Consider the following 16,590-nt stretch of genomic DNA (forward strand, 5'->3'; position numbering starts at 1 on the left):
CAGCTCTCTGATTTACGTCTAATCTCGACTGAACTTCTGCCCTTAAGCACAGAACCGCATTGCCGAAAGTAAGTCCCGGCACCATTATTCCTTTCCAAATACCTCTTAGTACTTCATATTTGTTGTACCCCCATAATGCCCTATGTTTCATTATCCCGGCGTCTCTTCGTCCTCTACGCGTCTACTTCACGCGCCACCTTGCGGCAGATAAACTGAACTAACATTTGGTAATAGTTGCACTCCTATGTTCTTAAAAATTCTTAATAAAACAAGTTAAAAACGCGCTGTTAGTAGTTTGCTAGTTCTTATTTTATTTTTTTTCTGCAATAATGGTGCGTTCATCGCTACCGCTTCAGCAGGCGATCTCACCTGCATAGCAGACGATCTCACCCGCACGATTTCCTCTCGCTCGATTCACAAATATAATCGTAGGTCCACAAAGACGGCTTTATTTGCCACCAGTTCCTATAAAAATCAACTTAACGGAATGACTGACACTTGAAAGATGGTGCGTCCCCGGGCTCCAGTGCCCGCCAAGAGCACGGCTCACTCAGCTCTGACTGCACCAACTGCTCCGCCATCTTTAGACAGGAAGTTAGCCTGCATCGATGTGGACTTCGGCGAAGCAGTCTTCTTGAACAGCTTCGTGAAAATTGGAACGAGTCTCAAAACGGCCGCTGTCCGGCAAGACGTCTAAGTAGACGTCAACTTGGGAGTATTGGAACGCACCCCTAGAGTTTCTTACTATTACCTAGAGGGAAAGCTGGCGGCGCTGCACTTCAGCCACCGCGGACGCTCAAAGCATCATGGGGCGGTGAGCTACTTGTTGCGGAACAGTCGTAGTTTTTCGGGAACACGGAGTGGCACTACTGAGACGTTTCATTCCGAAAACGCTGTTCGTGTGTGCGCAGACGACTTTCGCGCGAACGCAGTGTGCAAAAACCATAGTAGTAAAAATGCATAGACACACGACGCCAATAAAAGGTTTTACTTTTCCGAAATGCCATTAAAAAACTTTATAAAGTATCTAAGCAACAACTTTTTTTTTGAAAACATATTTATTTTTAAAAATGCACATTACAAAATATTAGTTTTTATAGTGTTCATTACTTGGCCAATAGGACAGCGAGTAGTCTCTTATTTTGGGCAAACTTTGCACTTAAATGCTTTTCTGCTCGTTTGTTGCAATCATTAGACAAGATATTGAATGTTAGGACGTTTGTAGTTATCAAACAGCTTTATTTTTCTATTATTTTTTTGGCCAAAAGTTGCAGTTCCGCAACAAGTAGCTCACCGCCCCATGATGCTTTGAGCGCCCATGGTGGCTGAAGTGGTCTCGAGGGGTCGCCATGCAAACTCCCATAGACGGGCTGCCAGCTTTCCCTCTAGGTAATAGTAAGAAACTCTATGGGTCGGAAGGCGGGAGTGTGTTGTGAGCTTGGAGGAGAAGATTGTGTAAGCACACCCTCGATAGCTATAACAAAACGGGAATTAGGCTATTTGAGCCAGATTCAGTTAGAGCAATTAGGTCGCCCTTCCCTAATTTCGAAGTTTTAAAGTTTAGGGTTTCTGTATTCAGCTAATGGCCCTTTTGGAATTGCTTATTTTCGTCCTGCTTTTAACGTTTCTTTTTGGCCCTTTCAAAAAGTAAGTACTGGATTGTGTATTACTTTGTGACATCTTGCGCTTATACATCGCATGGATTATTGTTTACTTGTTCTAAACAGCTGTATCGAGCCCGCTAGCCAAAGACGTCGGAAAAGGACAGTGGAGCGTGCCACTCGAGCGCTCATGAGATTTGTATGGCCATCTGCACGATTCAGACAAGCTCAATATAAACACTTCCTTATAACAACCGATCTGCGACTGTTTTCAGGACGATCCCACCGCGGCTTTTATACGGACCTCATGTCCGTATAACGTTCGAGCCGCGACTGTTCCCGGGATAATCCCAGTGCGGACTTTTTACGTATGTCCCAGGGACGTCCTGTTAGGGATGTGGGACGTGCGTACATTTTTGGGACGTCCTACGGATCTTTGGTGTTGTCTGGGTGCCCTGCCTACAGCGTCGAAAGGCAGTCTCTCAGCCGTGCACTGTAGCGTCTAGATCCACGCCCACTGACTGAAATGAAGATCCTCGGCCACTGTTCGCGGCGATCGTCGGCGGTGAAGGCCTCCGAGGCACTGCGTTTCTGGCGGTCTTCTGGCCTGCATGATAGGCTGTGACTTCACGAATGCTAACTTTCTGTTACTCTCCTTTCTCTTTCATTTTCCTTAACCCTCACCCCCTTCCCCCCGTGTAGGGTAGCAAACCGATTATTCTTTCGGTTAACCTCCCTGCCTTTCCTCTTATTCCTCCTCCTCCTCTTCTGCGGGACGTCCAAGGGAGGTTCAGTGCCCATCGGGATGTTGTTGAGGACGGCTGCCACGGAATAAGATATACAGGAGCGCCTACTGTAGGGAGGAGCGCCTACTGTTCGCAATGCATTCTACACTTCCCGGTAATGCTACTCTGACGTCACATGCTCAGCATTTCTTTCTACTCTCTCCCTCTGCTGCCTTCTCTCGACGATACGTCTTTGTGCGCGTCCTCCTTTTTATAGAACCCTTCGAGCAGACCACACGATTCAGTTACCTGAGGGGCACACAGAAAAAATGAACATAATCATGAATTCGCGAAAATCGTGTAGGAACTACAACAGGGGCAGGATAGGGCAAGCAACCATTTGGACCCTCAAGCAAGTAAATGAAGCCCGAAAGCAAGCAAAGCTGATATGGATACCAGCGCTTCAAACCGTATTGGGTCCCCCATCGAATTTAGTCCCAATTAAAATGTTTTCATCACCATCCTTTGACACGATTACTTCGACGCGCCAACTGTCGATACTGATGCTAAACAAAATGCAGCATGCAGTCGCTTCAGGGAAGGCGGGGTCGTACTACCAAGGGCTTTGATTACGGTGGTTCCATGCCAACACATCCATTTAATGGGGTGTCAACCGTCTTCGGTTTTAAAACGCCGCCTTGTTTCTCCAGAATTACCTATAGCTCTTGTGTGGAAACGAAGTTAGTTTCTATCTCAAAGAAGACTTGCCTTGAAGCTGTATCAGTCAATCCCGCAACCCAGACAGCCGAAAATGCAGCCTTTCCGAAAAAAAAAAAATTACCGTAGCGTGGAAAATTGAGCATAGGAGGAAGCTGATTGCGTTGCGGCGCCACCTGTTGGATGTGCTGCAAAACCAGCGCCCAGTGAAGCACAAAATTTGCCCTTTTGACTTGCGGCACGAAAGCACTCTGTCCATATGTTCCTTATCGTCCAGGCCCACCTTGATAACCTTCTCATTGGCCTAAGCTGGACGCGGAATTTTTCGGCCATGACATTATACGACGTCGTTGTCGCTTTTTCTCCAGGGGAAGTGCCGATCGGGGTTCTCTCTGCCGAAGCTTTGTGAATCTTGTCGTGAAACTGAATCACTTGATCACTTTTTCCTCCTCTGTCGGCGGTTTTCTTCTCTGCGGAGATCTTATCTGGAGATTCCCTTTGCTCGGTTAGGGCTTCCTTTCTATTCAGGTTTTCTCCTTTGGGGCAAGCGCCAGGGATAGGTCGTAAAACCAGTGTGCGCTTATCTTCATGATTCCATCATGACATAAAAGAGATTCCTTTGTTAGTTATAATTTCCAAAATTTTTTTCCTTTAGTACGAAATTTCACCCACGTCAATCTTAAATGCGTCGATGTGTTGCTAATGTTTGAAAGTGCACGGCACCCTGGCGAACCTGTGGGTGTGTGCCACTCCAGCCAAGAACAAAACAACAACTACCACTTACAGGTACCGCTTTGAAAGAAAAAGACATGGCGAATGGTCAGCACGAGGGCTGAAAGGACGACGAAAAGTAGGGACACGGCCATCTTCTGAAGCGAACTGACCGCCTCTCACTGCAACTGCTGCCGGTAGCGAAAGCGTCCCACGTTCACAACAGACAGGGCTGCCGCCAGCGCCTTCCTTCACGGCCCCTCGCATTTCCTCCTCCTCCGATATCTGAGCTCCGTCACGGCAATGTCCAGCGGGTCCGTGGAGAGCCACGGCTCGGTGGAGTACAAGTCCGTGTTCTGCGGTACCAGCTCGCCCACAGAGCTCGCCGTGGCCGCAGAGGCTGCCAAGAAGGCTGGCGAGGCGACCGGGACGACAACACCAGAGTGAGTCTTTACTAACCGGCATAGTACGTACAGGGTCAACCACACTTAGAGGGAACACGCCTCTGCGTGGCCACGTACCTGCGGAGTGCCATTGCATCTAACCCGCTCATAAATCAATGCAGAGTGGCGCACGAGAAGAGGGACCTCGACGTGATGCTTCGCACGGGTTTGCCAGCGGCTTAGCCAGGTTCCCTTTAAGTGTGATTGACCCTGTACCGGCGGCACTGCGCTCCGTTCTACGGCAAGAGAGTCGATAGTTCTTAAATTTTTACTTTCCAAGGCTACACTGTTGGTTCTATAGTATAACATGTAGGGTTTGATCTCCCGGTGTTGCAGCTGAACTTTGAGAGACGCCGTATTTCATGAAGGCCTCCAGAATAATTTCGACATCCTGGCGTTCGCCGAGATGTACTACGAGAGAGAGAGAGAGAAGAGAGAGAGAAAATAGGGTTTTAACGTAGTTAAACCAAAGTAGACGCGCGAAAGCATGTGTTCATTCGCCTTTTTTTCTGGCATCTGCATGAGCAGAGCGAGAAAATAAACTTAGATGGGTAGTTCCCCCAGTTCCCGGAAACCCTTGGCGAATACGTCCCTCCAGGCTTGACCGATCAGTTGGCGCTAAGAGGGGAGCTCTGTGTGATCCCGCTCCGCCTCCCAGAGCTCACGGTTGAGTTACCGTTAACTGTACGCTTTACGTCACTCGGGGCAGTTCCAAACCTTGCGTTCCAAACCTTGCGGAGGGCGTAGGAAATCTCTCCGCAGTGAAAGCGTTTCTCCCTCTTCATCTTCACACCGTCTCCCCACTCGGCGGCAGCTGGCACAACGCCCTTCTATCGTTGGCTGCAGCTGGCGCGACGCTCCTCCGAATTTACCCGAGCTTTCTCCCATTGGCTACAGCTGGCGCGACGCCCTTCTATCATTGGCAGCAGCTGGCGCGACGCTTCTCCGAATTTACCCGAGCTTTCTCCCATTGGGTACAGCTGGCGCGATGTCCTTCTATCATTGGCTACAGCTGGCGCGACGCTCCTTCGAATTTGCCCGAGCTTTCTCCCATTGGCTACAGCTGGCGCGACGGTCCCCCAAGCTTACTCGAGCTTCCTCCCGTTGGCTGAAACTTGCGCGACGCTCCTCAGAACTAATCTGAGCTTACGCGAGTAACTCCGATGCTCCTCACAAAATTCTTGGTTGGGACCGTGTTAAGTAGTGCTTTCGAACTAGAACCCTCCTTAAATAAGCACTAAGCGTCGAAGATTTCCTGAGTCACCACGGCCAGCTGGTTCGATGCATTGACATCCCCACTAACCGTCCCCCCCCCGTTTTCACGTAGCGAAAGCAGAGCGCACAGCTTCGGTTTATGTAACCCATACCCTAACGTCACAACTGTAAATTGAACCACGGGACACCACGCGATTACCACGTGGCTTCTTACCGCCCTCTGCCGACAACTTGAAAGGTCAAAGGTCAAGTGGTGCAGCACCAACGTGGACCACACATGATTAGGCAGATGTGCAACCATCACTTATCTCAAGGTCGTTTCATGGTCATTGGGAGGCTCGCGGCGAAATGCGTCGCAGCTATATTATAGCTTTCGCTACAAAAAAAAGTAGAAGTGAGCCGGTCCTTCAATGCCACTCAGCCCCGTGGCTTCAACCTATGAGCTAAGATCAAACCCTTGACCTGGTCGCGCGTGCAGGCAGCTGCTCCGTGAACAGTGCCGTAGCCAGGCGCCGGACTTTGCCCGCAGCAGCCTTCAGTTCGCCGTGGACCTGCACGAGAGCCTGCGTCGCGACGGAGGCTGCGCGGTGCGCAACGTGCTCTTCTCGCCGTTCGTGCTCTCGAGCGCGCTGCTGGCCCTGTACAACGGGGCGCAAGGACGCACCGCCGACCAGATCGCGCGCGCCGCGCGCCTGGGCTACGAACCGCGCAGTGTGTCCGCCTGTCTGCCCGTGTGGCACGCAGAGTTGTTCCCCACGTGGCCCGACAGCCACCGGCGGAACTTTGAGATGCGCCAGGACGCCTGCCTCGTCTACGACAAGGGGCTGCAGATCTCCGACGGCTACAAGTGAGCCTCCATAAGAATGTGAGAGAGTGCAAGAGTACACTGTAGGACCAGTTAGTCTCTCCGTTCTCGTCTTTTGATAGATTAGGTTAGGTTACGTTAAACATAAGATGTGTGTGGAAGAGGGTTACGTAAGCGGAGGAGATTAGGAATTGAGAGAGGATGCTAGATGGATGTAGCTGCAGGAGATCAGTGGGAGATTCCTTTGTCCTGGTAGCTGTGGTAGTGAGGTTGATGATGATGATACTGAGAACCAGTGACGGCTTCAAGGGGAGACGGGGTGGTAGTTACTACCACAAAAATTTTCTGGACCAGAGAGAAATCTCCTTAGTGCTTTCGAAGTAGCAGGATGTTATTGGCCGAAGCATGGGAATGGGAAATCATCAGTGGACAATGCTTCGATCATAGGCAAAATTCTGGACGCCAATCAAAACTTCTGCTTGGTGGTGGTGACAAGCTAAGTGTTGTCCAAGCTGAGGAAACTTCAAGCACGAACAATTACAGCCCGAACTGGGCCTCCTCGATGGTATATGCGAAGCTTTCACAAGTGCGTTTTGTAAATTTTGTCTTGCTTGTATGAAGAGCAGTGCCACAGAGGTATGGTGCTAACGCAACATTTTACCCCGTCCCCCTTTAATCCGCCTTTTCGTCCCCCCCCCCCCCCCCCCCCCCCCCCCCCCCCCCCCCCCCCCCACACACACACACGATTGTCGTGGCACCGCCCCTGATGACAGAACACATACAGACAACACACAAACGAAACCAGCGCACTTATCATACACGTTGTTGTGATCGGCTTACGTGCAGGCAATGGCTGAGCCGATGGTACCGCATCGAGGCCGAGGACTTCGCCAACGACCCTACAGATGGCGTGGTGTTCCCTACGCGCATGACAGCCTGGATAGGGGCGCTCACGTCCTTCTCGTGCAAGGCACCAGAGGACGCCGCCTTCTGGTCGGAGGTTAGTCGGAGGTGCCCAATATTCTAGAGCACTGTATCGGAGGTAGTGTTCTTAGTCGGAGGTAGCACCTGTTGGCGCTGGACGCCGTCGTTCTGGAACGTTTGTCGCCATCTACATAACTGCGTCTCTATACGCCAGCGTGAGAAGCTTACGGACTGGGGTAGATGCCCCCAAAAGTAAAGTAGAAGAGGAAGCGAAACTGCAGATACACCCACGAAACGCTGGGGCCAGCACTGGCCGTATATATACCAGGTGTCCCAGCTAAATGTAACCAAGCTTTTAAAAAACACGGGATGTTCTAGCCGTCTGAAACCAAATGAGGGTTGTTTAGAGTCGCGTGACCTAGTCTGCAGTATTTTTTTCGTTCTTCAAGGTTGACTAATTAATCAAGCTTATTTAACTAACTTTTTAATTATTGACTTGAGGAACAAAGTGTCAATGGAAAAGTTGTAGATCGCTTTGAGAAACAGCTTACTGAGACAGTTGGAGCAAAGTAATATTTACATAAAGTAGTTTTTTTACCGGACTTCAACCACAACCCGCACAATAAGAAAAAGCTTCCACAGGACAACTGTGCCACTTCAACGTCCCAAGACGCGCCTTAAAGAATAAAATCCTTTGTTTCTGAAGTCCTCTCCTCGATGACACATTGGGTGCACATTGGAGCAGAGAAGTAAGCGAGCAGCTGGTCACGTGACAACTTTCTTTTAAGGCCAATAAATGAAGCTACGTAAATCGTACCTTGACGGAAACAGCACTACGAGCGGTTTTTCGAGGCGATCTAAAACTTTTTCATTGACACTCTTCCTGAAGTCAATAATTAAAAAGTTAGATAGTTAAACTTAACTAATTAACTTTGGAGAGCGAAAACAATACTCAAGACTAGGCCACGCGACTATGAACAACCCTGAGTTGGTTTCACTGGACTAGGACACTTCGCCTTTTTTAAAAGTTTGGTTACATTTAGCTGGGACACCCGGTATATAGTGCTGCGTATATACAGCACTGCAGAAGCATTTCTACAGAAATTCAAATGAGGCTCACGGGTAACGAGAAGCTTCTCCTTATCTTCTTATCTCTTATCTTCTTAGCTTCTTATCCATAGCGCTACACGTAAGCGATTGGATTGATGAAATCTATTATCCCGGCTCTTCCTGTCCTTTCTCGCAACCAGGTCGACCGAACGACATCACTGTTCCTGTTGAGCATACTGTTCATCAAGGGCAAGTGGCGACACGTGTTTAACGTCACCCGGGGATACTTCAACGAGACGCCCAAGAAATCAAAGGTAACGGAACACGCCGTCAACAAGGCAGTGTCCCCGTATGCGTCTAGTAGAAGGCTGGAGGACCTATGGTCTCGACTTCAAAAACGTTCAAAACGTTTTCAAAACGTCCTTTAATCCCTTTTCTGTCTTTCTTCTTATGTATCTTTATCTTCTTAGTTAGAGTTCAGAGCAAAGAGGCTAGGACTGAAGAAAGATAATGCACACGGGCGCTGATGTTCTCTCCTGCTCTCCGCTATTCCAGCACGTTCACTCGTAGTGCATCTCCTGGGGAGTCAGCTTCAACAAAGGTTAACCAGACAAGATCTGGGATTGAACCGATGGAACGGATGTGAAAAAAATTGCGCAATATTTACCCTATCAGTGCGTAAATCGTTATATAAACTCAGCGAAGGCTTGGTACGCAGAGCGTTAGTGCGCAGCGCTTACTGGTATCGGCTATGCCTCACACTCCCAGCCTAAAAAAATTACAAAACCTTATCAAATACGACAAATTCTTTTGTAGCTTTGTCGTAACGTGAAAGTGTTCTGCTTTGTAGTATTTTTCTGTAGGACTGTACTTTTTTCTCCAGTACTTTTCTGTAGTCTGTAATTTTGTAGTGACCTGTGGTAACTGCACAAAATTCTGTTACTATAAGTTCTAGGTCAAAAACATTACAGAAGATCTGAGCCAATATTTTAATCGCTCAAACAACCAGGGCCAATGTAAGCCCGAAGATTTCGGGCCAAACCTTTAAGGTGAAGCCAAATTTGCCAGTCCTGCAGTCTGATATCTTAGCCATGGTCATGAGAACCCGCTTCCAACCTCCTTCACGGGAGCATGAGCTGAGCCCCGAACCTTATCTAGAAAACTTCCTTTATTTCCTTATTTTGATGCGCCTCTGATAGAAAGAATCCGAAAGAAAACAAAAATAAAGGAGAGTAATTGCCTGCCCCCCCGCAAATATATCACAGGTTTAAAAAAATAGAAGTTAATGAACGGGGGAAAAAAATGGCTGAGGCCTTAGGTTAAGCCTAGTCAGATGCGAAGCATATTGTCGCCGAGTTGCATATCGAGCACGCCGCTTGGCTAGACGTTCTTCACGCTCTTCATCAGTCTCTGTAGCACGCCGCAACTTTTGCTTCTCATTCCAACGAGCAGCCCTGTCTCCAGGAGGCATCTCTATCCCGTGTACGCCTAGCAGAGTTGTTGTTGTTGTGACTGAGAGAAGGATGAAAAGGAAATTGCACTGGCCTGCTACTGGCTCTAGCCAAGCCACCACCGCTGCCAACGTGCAGATAGAGGAGAGGTAAGAGATCAGAGGAAAGAGAAAAAGGCAAGAAAAGACGCGCGTCGCAGCAACAACTGCGTCCGCCGGAGCGGACGCTGCTGAAAAAATCAGATAAGCGGCCCAAGCCGCGCTCGCCGAAGCAGAGGCAGGCGCACCCCCTTGTATACCGCCGCTCCAGCATCACGTGTTCACTACAGCGCACCTAGCGGCAGAAGCAGGAAACACATTGGTCGCGACGCTCGCGCGACGGCGCGAGCTGGGGCCCCGTTTCTCCTATGTCGTTACGTCACGCATCACGTGGTCCTCCTTGGTCGCGACGCCTCGCGCGACGGCGCGAGCTGGGCCCCCGTTTCTCATCTGCTGTGACGTCACGCACCACGTGGTCATCCTTGGTCACGACGCCTCGCGCAACGGCGCGAGTTGGGCCCCCGTTTTTCATCTGCTGCGACGTCACGCATCACGTGGTATGACATGGAGGTCACGAAAGGTCAATGGTAACGACACCGCCGCGCTCGAGGAGCTGGGTTGGGCTATTTTAGTATGCTTCGCATAAAAAACGTAGCAGTGGAATTCGACAGCTTTAGATTTTATATTTGTCGTAGCTTCTGTTGAAACACGATGATTTGTTTAGTCAGTGTCTTTGCATTAGTGGGTCCATCAACCGCCATATCTATTTCGACCAATCGGCGAATTTCGTTACACCAGACGGCCCCAGGTTGGTCTTGACGTTAATTCTAATGCTAGGTTGCTATTTAGAAACTAGGTTGCTCACAACTCGGCAGGCAGGTTGTGATGGCGTCGCAAGGTCACCTGACCTCTATCAATCAAGGCGGCTATGATGACGTCACAGGGTCTTTAACGCACGAGAGCTGCCAATGCGGCGGAAGAGTTGGCGATAGCGCTCGCTTGCGTCGGTACCAAGGCCACGACGATTTTAAGTGACAGCAAAACTGCAGTAAGAAACTTCGCGAAAGGAAGAATCTCGGAAGAGGCCAAACACGTCCTCGAGGCGAGGCCGATACAACGTAACATAGAGATAATATGGATCCCAGCGCATGAGTCTATTGCAGGAAATGAGGCTGCACACGAGCTTGCCCGAGCTCTCTATCACCGGGCGGCCGCAGAGCAGCCCTCCCGCATAGACATGAAAGATAGCCTAATTTCATACCACGAGATCACGGAACATTATAAGCTGAGCAGGAGGGTCTATCCGCCGCCCCACCGTTCCCTCGCAAAAGAGGAGGCAATTGCGTGGAGAAGATTGCAAGGGGGGAATCATATAAGCCCCTTCTGGGTATACATAACAATCTCCAAAGAGGAGAAAGACCAATATTGTATAACGTGCGGGGAGAGGGGCACTCTCGACCATGTCATATGGGAATGTGCTGGAAGCCCGGGCGCCGAGCAAAATATAGAAGATAGAGAAGCCTGGGAGACCTTGCTGCGGAGCGAGGACCCCGCTAAGCAGCAACAAGCCATCCGCCTGGCGGCTGAGGCCGTGAAGAGACAATGTGTCTTCACCAGACCTTAGTTTGCGAGGCTCCTAAGTAGGGCTCCCTTAGGCCTGCGTGCCGGGGGGTCCAAAAAGGAGTCTCATTTCGGTGGAAATAAACGTTTTCATGATGATGATGATGAGCGAATTTTCTGACATCGGACAGCAAATTTGCTCCTGACATGAACACCGCTATGCACTAAAAACACAAAAACGCAAACCTGCTGAAACGTTCCTACGAACTGTACATATGTAATTTTAGAATCGCAAATTCAGAATTATGAGGGAAGCATGCAAATTCCGCACGCTTTCCTAATGGTTTCCTGTGGTTTTTGTTCCTTTTTTGTATAGTTTTCTACATGAGATTTTCATGTGATGTGTGTGACCTCATCGTAATCCGCAAGTATTTCTACTTTCCCCCATGCGTTGTCCCCATAGTTCGTGTAGGTTGGTTGGTTGGTTGGTTTATGGGGTTTAACGTCCCAAAGCGACTAAGGCTATGAGAGACGCCGTAGTGGAGGGCTCCGGAAATTTCGACCACCTGGGGTTCTTTAACGTGCACTGACGTCGCACAGTACACGGGCCTCTAGAATTTCTCCTCCAAAGAAATTCAACCGCCGCGGCCGGTATCGAACCCGCGTCTTTCGGGTCACAGCCGAGCACCATAACCACTGAGCCACCGCGGCGGCCATAGTTCGTTTAGATTCCGCACTTTCCGTGTGTCTTACATAGTAGCCGTATGAAAAACGCATGCCATTAGGGAAATATTCATACGGAGTGTTGTTTCACTAGGGAATTATATCCGCAGGTGGTGCGGATGATGAGCCAGACGGGCCACTTCCGCACGGCCGAGAGCGAGGAGCTGGGTGCCAGCGCTGTGGAGCTGCCCTACCGCGAAAACACCAAGACGATGGTCATCCTGCTGCCCAGCAAGGCGCAGAGCCTGAGAGAGCTCGAGGGAAAACTCACCGCCGGCCACATCCTCAGCTGCCTCGACAGGCTCGAGGACAGGGGTGAGGACGCCAGGGGGCTCTTTTAATGCGTCAGCATTAGAACCTTCATTAGCGGAAAAAAGTGTCCGATCATAGCCTCCGAGATAACCCGTTCAGTTGGTGGCAATCTCGGAGGCCTCCGGCGAGTGAAGCCTCGGGGGGAGAGGAGGCAAATTAGAGAGGAAATAAGAGAGGAGGGAGAGAGGGAAAGTTAGTGGGAAGCGACGGATGACGAGAGGGAAATTCTGGTCGCCAATCAAAGTTGAGGTGCGTGGATACTTTGTGGCTTACTGTAACTGCTTGTTAATGACATCTTAGTTGAAATCAAGAGGAAGAAATGGGCTTGGGCAGGGCATGTAATGCGAAGGCAAGGTAACCGCTGGTCCTTAAGGGTAACGGAGTGGATTCCAAGAGAAAGCAAACGTAGCAGGGGACGGCAGAAAGTTAGGTGGGCGGATGAGATTAAGAAGTTTGCGGGGATACAGTGGCGGCAAATGAAAAAGGACAGGGTTAATTGGAGAGACATGGAAGAGGCCTTTGCCCTGCAGTGGGTGTAGTCAGGCTGATGATGATGATGATGTAACTGCTGGATTGGATCAGACAAGTGGAGAGGGGGTACGGCATGTCACACAGAGATTAATGGTCTTGATCACGCCGGTGCCATCGTCAGAGGGAGCACTAATGTTAACGCATGCGGCGCATACACTGCCGCATAAACAGCATTGATAGTTTGTGACTTTATTCACAGAAGGACCCGTAGGAGCACAATCATCGGTGGTCAACGCAGCGAAAGACGAGACAGTGCCGTGGCTCGGTGCCGTCCGTGTTGGTTCCGAGCGCGCGCAGTGACCTTGACTGAACGGTTCAGTTATGTCTCATGGCAGCAGAGCGTGCTACAGCCAGTTTCCGCTAGCGAGCAACTTCTTCCGCTCCATCCTGCACTCATTTCGGTGGCAGGACAGCTGCATCTCAATTGGGACTTCTTACTCTGTCCTGACTACACAGTACACACACACACGTGCATACTAAGAGAAAAGCAGCTGTGAACCACTCCCCCCCCCCCCTATCTGCAGAGGTCGAAGCTGGTGAAGGCCAACATAGACAAGCACACGGCGCACCCCCGTTGGTTTCCGCCGCGGAAAATTTTTCTGCTTTTCATTTTAATCTACACACCTAGTCTCCTTGAAGCCCTCGACGTCCCAAGATAATGCAGTCACCCTCTCCGGCCTTTTCTCCATGCCTCCTCGCCATATCGGGTACAGATTCTGCTGCTTTTGCAGTTTTTTCTCTTCAGCCCCTTCCGCACAATCAATCTACCGCCTTGGGAATGTTTTCTTGTACCTTACGCTACTCCCCTCCCAGAGCCCCAGCTGTGACCACGAGAACACAGGCGCGTTTGCTGGGTTCCCGCGCTAGTAACGGCTACCGCCGTAATAGAGTTTGCCAAGAGGTCATAAGAATCTTGAGGATGCACCAAAGATGCATACAGAATTTTAAAATGTTTAACGTTAGAAAACTCTTGTTTGAAAGCTGGACGTATCCTTCGGCCCACTCAATATCTGCAGACAGGAGCGGCGCCTATGAGTTGTGCAAGCAAATGCTGATGTTCTCCTGCAACTTTTATTTCCCCAGCATAGCGGTGTTCTCAGAAGCGCTGAGATGTTCATCTGAACGCTGCTACATAGCGCGTCAGTCAACTGACCTCCGACTTTGAGGTGCAGGGCTCCATACATGGCGCCTGTAAGCAGTTTCACAGCTGGCATGGTCAAAGAGCTCCGGTTGTCCACTAGTACCCACGACATCCGTACCGCTCACGAATATGCGTATTAAAACGCTACATTTTGTATAGATAAGTCACCGATGGTTACACCTGAGTCACGTAACAAAGACCCACGTGCTTCGCAGGCCTGGTGAGTGTGAGCGTGCCCATGTTTCGAGTGAGCGACGTCACCGACTTGAAGGAGGCGCTGCCGGCGCTGGGGGTCAAGGACGCCTTCCGAGCCGACGCCAACTTCTTGACACTTTGTGACTCGCCGGCCGGGCCCAAGGTCTCGTTCGCCCGGCACGTGGCTGTGTTCCACGCCCGCGAGAGGTCAACCTCCCGCATGCCCAAGTACACCGGCGCCCAGGTATGGTGACTTACGGGACACTGGACAAAGTTAGGGGTTTGTGGGGTTTAACGTCCCAAAGCGACTCAGGCTGTGAGGGACGCCGTAGTGAAGGGCTCCGGAAATTACAACCACCTGGGGTTCTTTAGCGTGCACTGACGTCACACAGCACACGGGCCTTTAGCATTTTTCATTGAAATCCGATCGTCGCAGCCGGGATCGAACCTGCGTCTTTCGGGTCAGCAGCCGAGCGCCCCAAACACTGAGCCACCGTGGCGGCTCGGGGACACTGAATGTATACAGTGCCTCCAGGATATGAATGTCAGCCAGATGAACCTATTGTTTATTTATTTCGTACCGGTATCGGGTTTTCTGGCATGAGCTGTAGCGGGAAGGTAGAGGTAGCCCCGGCATGAAAATGAATAATAAGTTTGGACACAAGAGCTAATTATGTTCATACTTCTGCAGTCCTGCCCAAAATATTTCATGTGCATCATGGGGATTACCGTAGAGAGAAATGCTATTTAGAACAAGAAAAAATATGTACAGCATATATGTAGAGCAATACACCCCGTCCCTCAAATTTTTATACTGCGTCATCGGGCTAAGCTTCTCAACACCGTAACCACTAAGCCTCGTACCGCGGTGGGTCATGCAGGGTGCGCCCGGAACCTCGTCGCCGGCGAGAAGATCGACGGACGACGAGACCGAAGCGCATGACGATGAGGCCACGTTCACGGTGGACCGGCCTTTCATGTTCTTCGTGATGAACAGCGAGCCCAAGGCCGTGCTCCTGTACGGCTCCATCCGGAAGGTATTCGCCTGGAAGTAGCCGACTACGAGCAGCAGCCATCCTGCCCGATTGGTCGGGAGGATCGTGACGTCACACGCCCTCTGGAAGATCCTAGTTTTCCGCCGCACAACTGTAACCTCGGTGTGACGTGCTTGCGAGGAGAGAACGTCTTTCTCTCTTCGGCTACCGGTGTGTTTTGAGCGTCTTTGATTTGTGCAGTCCGAATAAAAGCTGCCGTGCATACCTCGTCTGTCGTGCGAAGCAGATGGTCGAAGACAGGTGCACACTTCTGCTGGGGGACACGTCGTAGTCTATACCAGGCGCTTGTTTGCCAAATGTTGCCATTGCAAATTCTCCTCAGAGGTCAGCTTGTCAGCATTGATCCGAATGCATTTAGAGCGAAACTGTTATAGTTTCGGTTTAGCCGTACAGCCCTGCATTCTACTGTGAAATTTATAGCGTCAGCCGTGAGATGTACAATTAGTAAACTAGTTTAATGAAGGGAAGTGTGTGAGGAAATAGAGAGGGTCGGAGGTGATCTGTGACCTTGTGGCTTGGAAGGTTATGGTGAGAGCGGAGGAATGCGCACATTGAGGGTTGTTTCAAGACAGAATGCATAACTATATGTATTTAAATTCATTTACAAATACACCTCAAAAGGCCCTAGGTAAGGGGTATTACATCAGGGAAGGTGGCTAAACACTGATGGTGAATTTTTCATGGCGCAAGGACATCCGCGGCCAAAAAGCGCAATGGCACAAGGTATTTTCGTTTACTCAACTTGGGGTCAAAGATATGGCTATGCCAAAGCTATTGCCTCGTCTGTGGTGCGAAGCAAATGATGGCAGACGGACACATCGAAGTCTGTAGCAAACGTTTGTTTGCCAAACATCCTCGTCAGTCCACTGCAAAAGTGCCCTGCGATGGCAGCATCTGCCATCGCAGGGCACATGTCTTAACTGCTGCACCACTGCTCCAGGAGTGGCATGAGGAATTAGAGAATGAACATTTCTGCATATATAGTGATTAACCTCTTAACGCTATGGCATCATACCCTTAGGGGAGGTTAAGAGTCTCCTTACAATATATTGTAAAATCGCTACACAGGAGCACAGTGAGTGCACACTGACCTCCAATAGCATTTGCAGGCCGCAGAAGTGGTGGTTAAAAAAAATCCTGCAAAAAAGAAGTGTGCATCATACGCAAGCGGAGTCTTCATACGGGGATATGGATTGGTTTACGGCTTATGGGGGTTTAACAACCCAAAGCGACTCAGGCTATGAGGGACGCCGTAGTGAAGGGCCCCGGATAATTTCGACCACCGGGGGTTGCTTAACGTGCACTGACATCGAGCAGTAAACGGACCCCTATAATTTCGCCTCCATCGAAACTAAACCTCCGCGGCCGGGATCAAACCCGCGTGTTTCGAGGT

General features: G+C 50.2%; 1 protein-coding gene across 1 annotated transcript; it reads left to right on the plus strand.

Moving 5' to 3' along the window:
• The first annotated feature begins 3,968 nt into the window (after positions 1–3,968).
• On the plus strand, positions 3,969–15,227 carry LOC149331801 (iris-like). Its single transcript, XM_089555577.1, has 7 exons — positions 3,969–4,197; positions 5,891–6,259; positions 7,064–7,217; positions 8,392–8,505; positions 12,074–12,278; positions 14,163–14,386; positions 15,024–15,227. Exons 1-7 carry the CDS (start codon positions 4,058–4,060, stop codon positions 15,195–15,197), a joined length of 1,380 nt encoding a protein of 459 aa, XP_089411703.1. The 5' UTR covers positions 3,969–4,057; the 3' UTR covers positions 15,198–15,227.
• The last annotated feature ends 1,363 nt before the right edge of the window (positions 15,228–16,590 follow it).

This window comes from Amblyomma mixtum, chromosome 8 (genome assembly GCF_055824585.1).
Source record: "Amblyomma mixtum isolate Tamu chromosome 8, ASM5582458v1, whole genome shotgun sequence".
Taxonomy (NCBI): Eukaryota; Metazoa; Arthropoda; class Arachnida; order Ixodida; family Ixodidae; genus Amblyomma; species Amblyomma mixtum.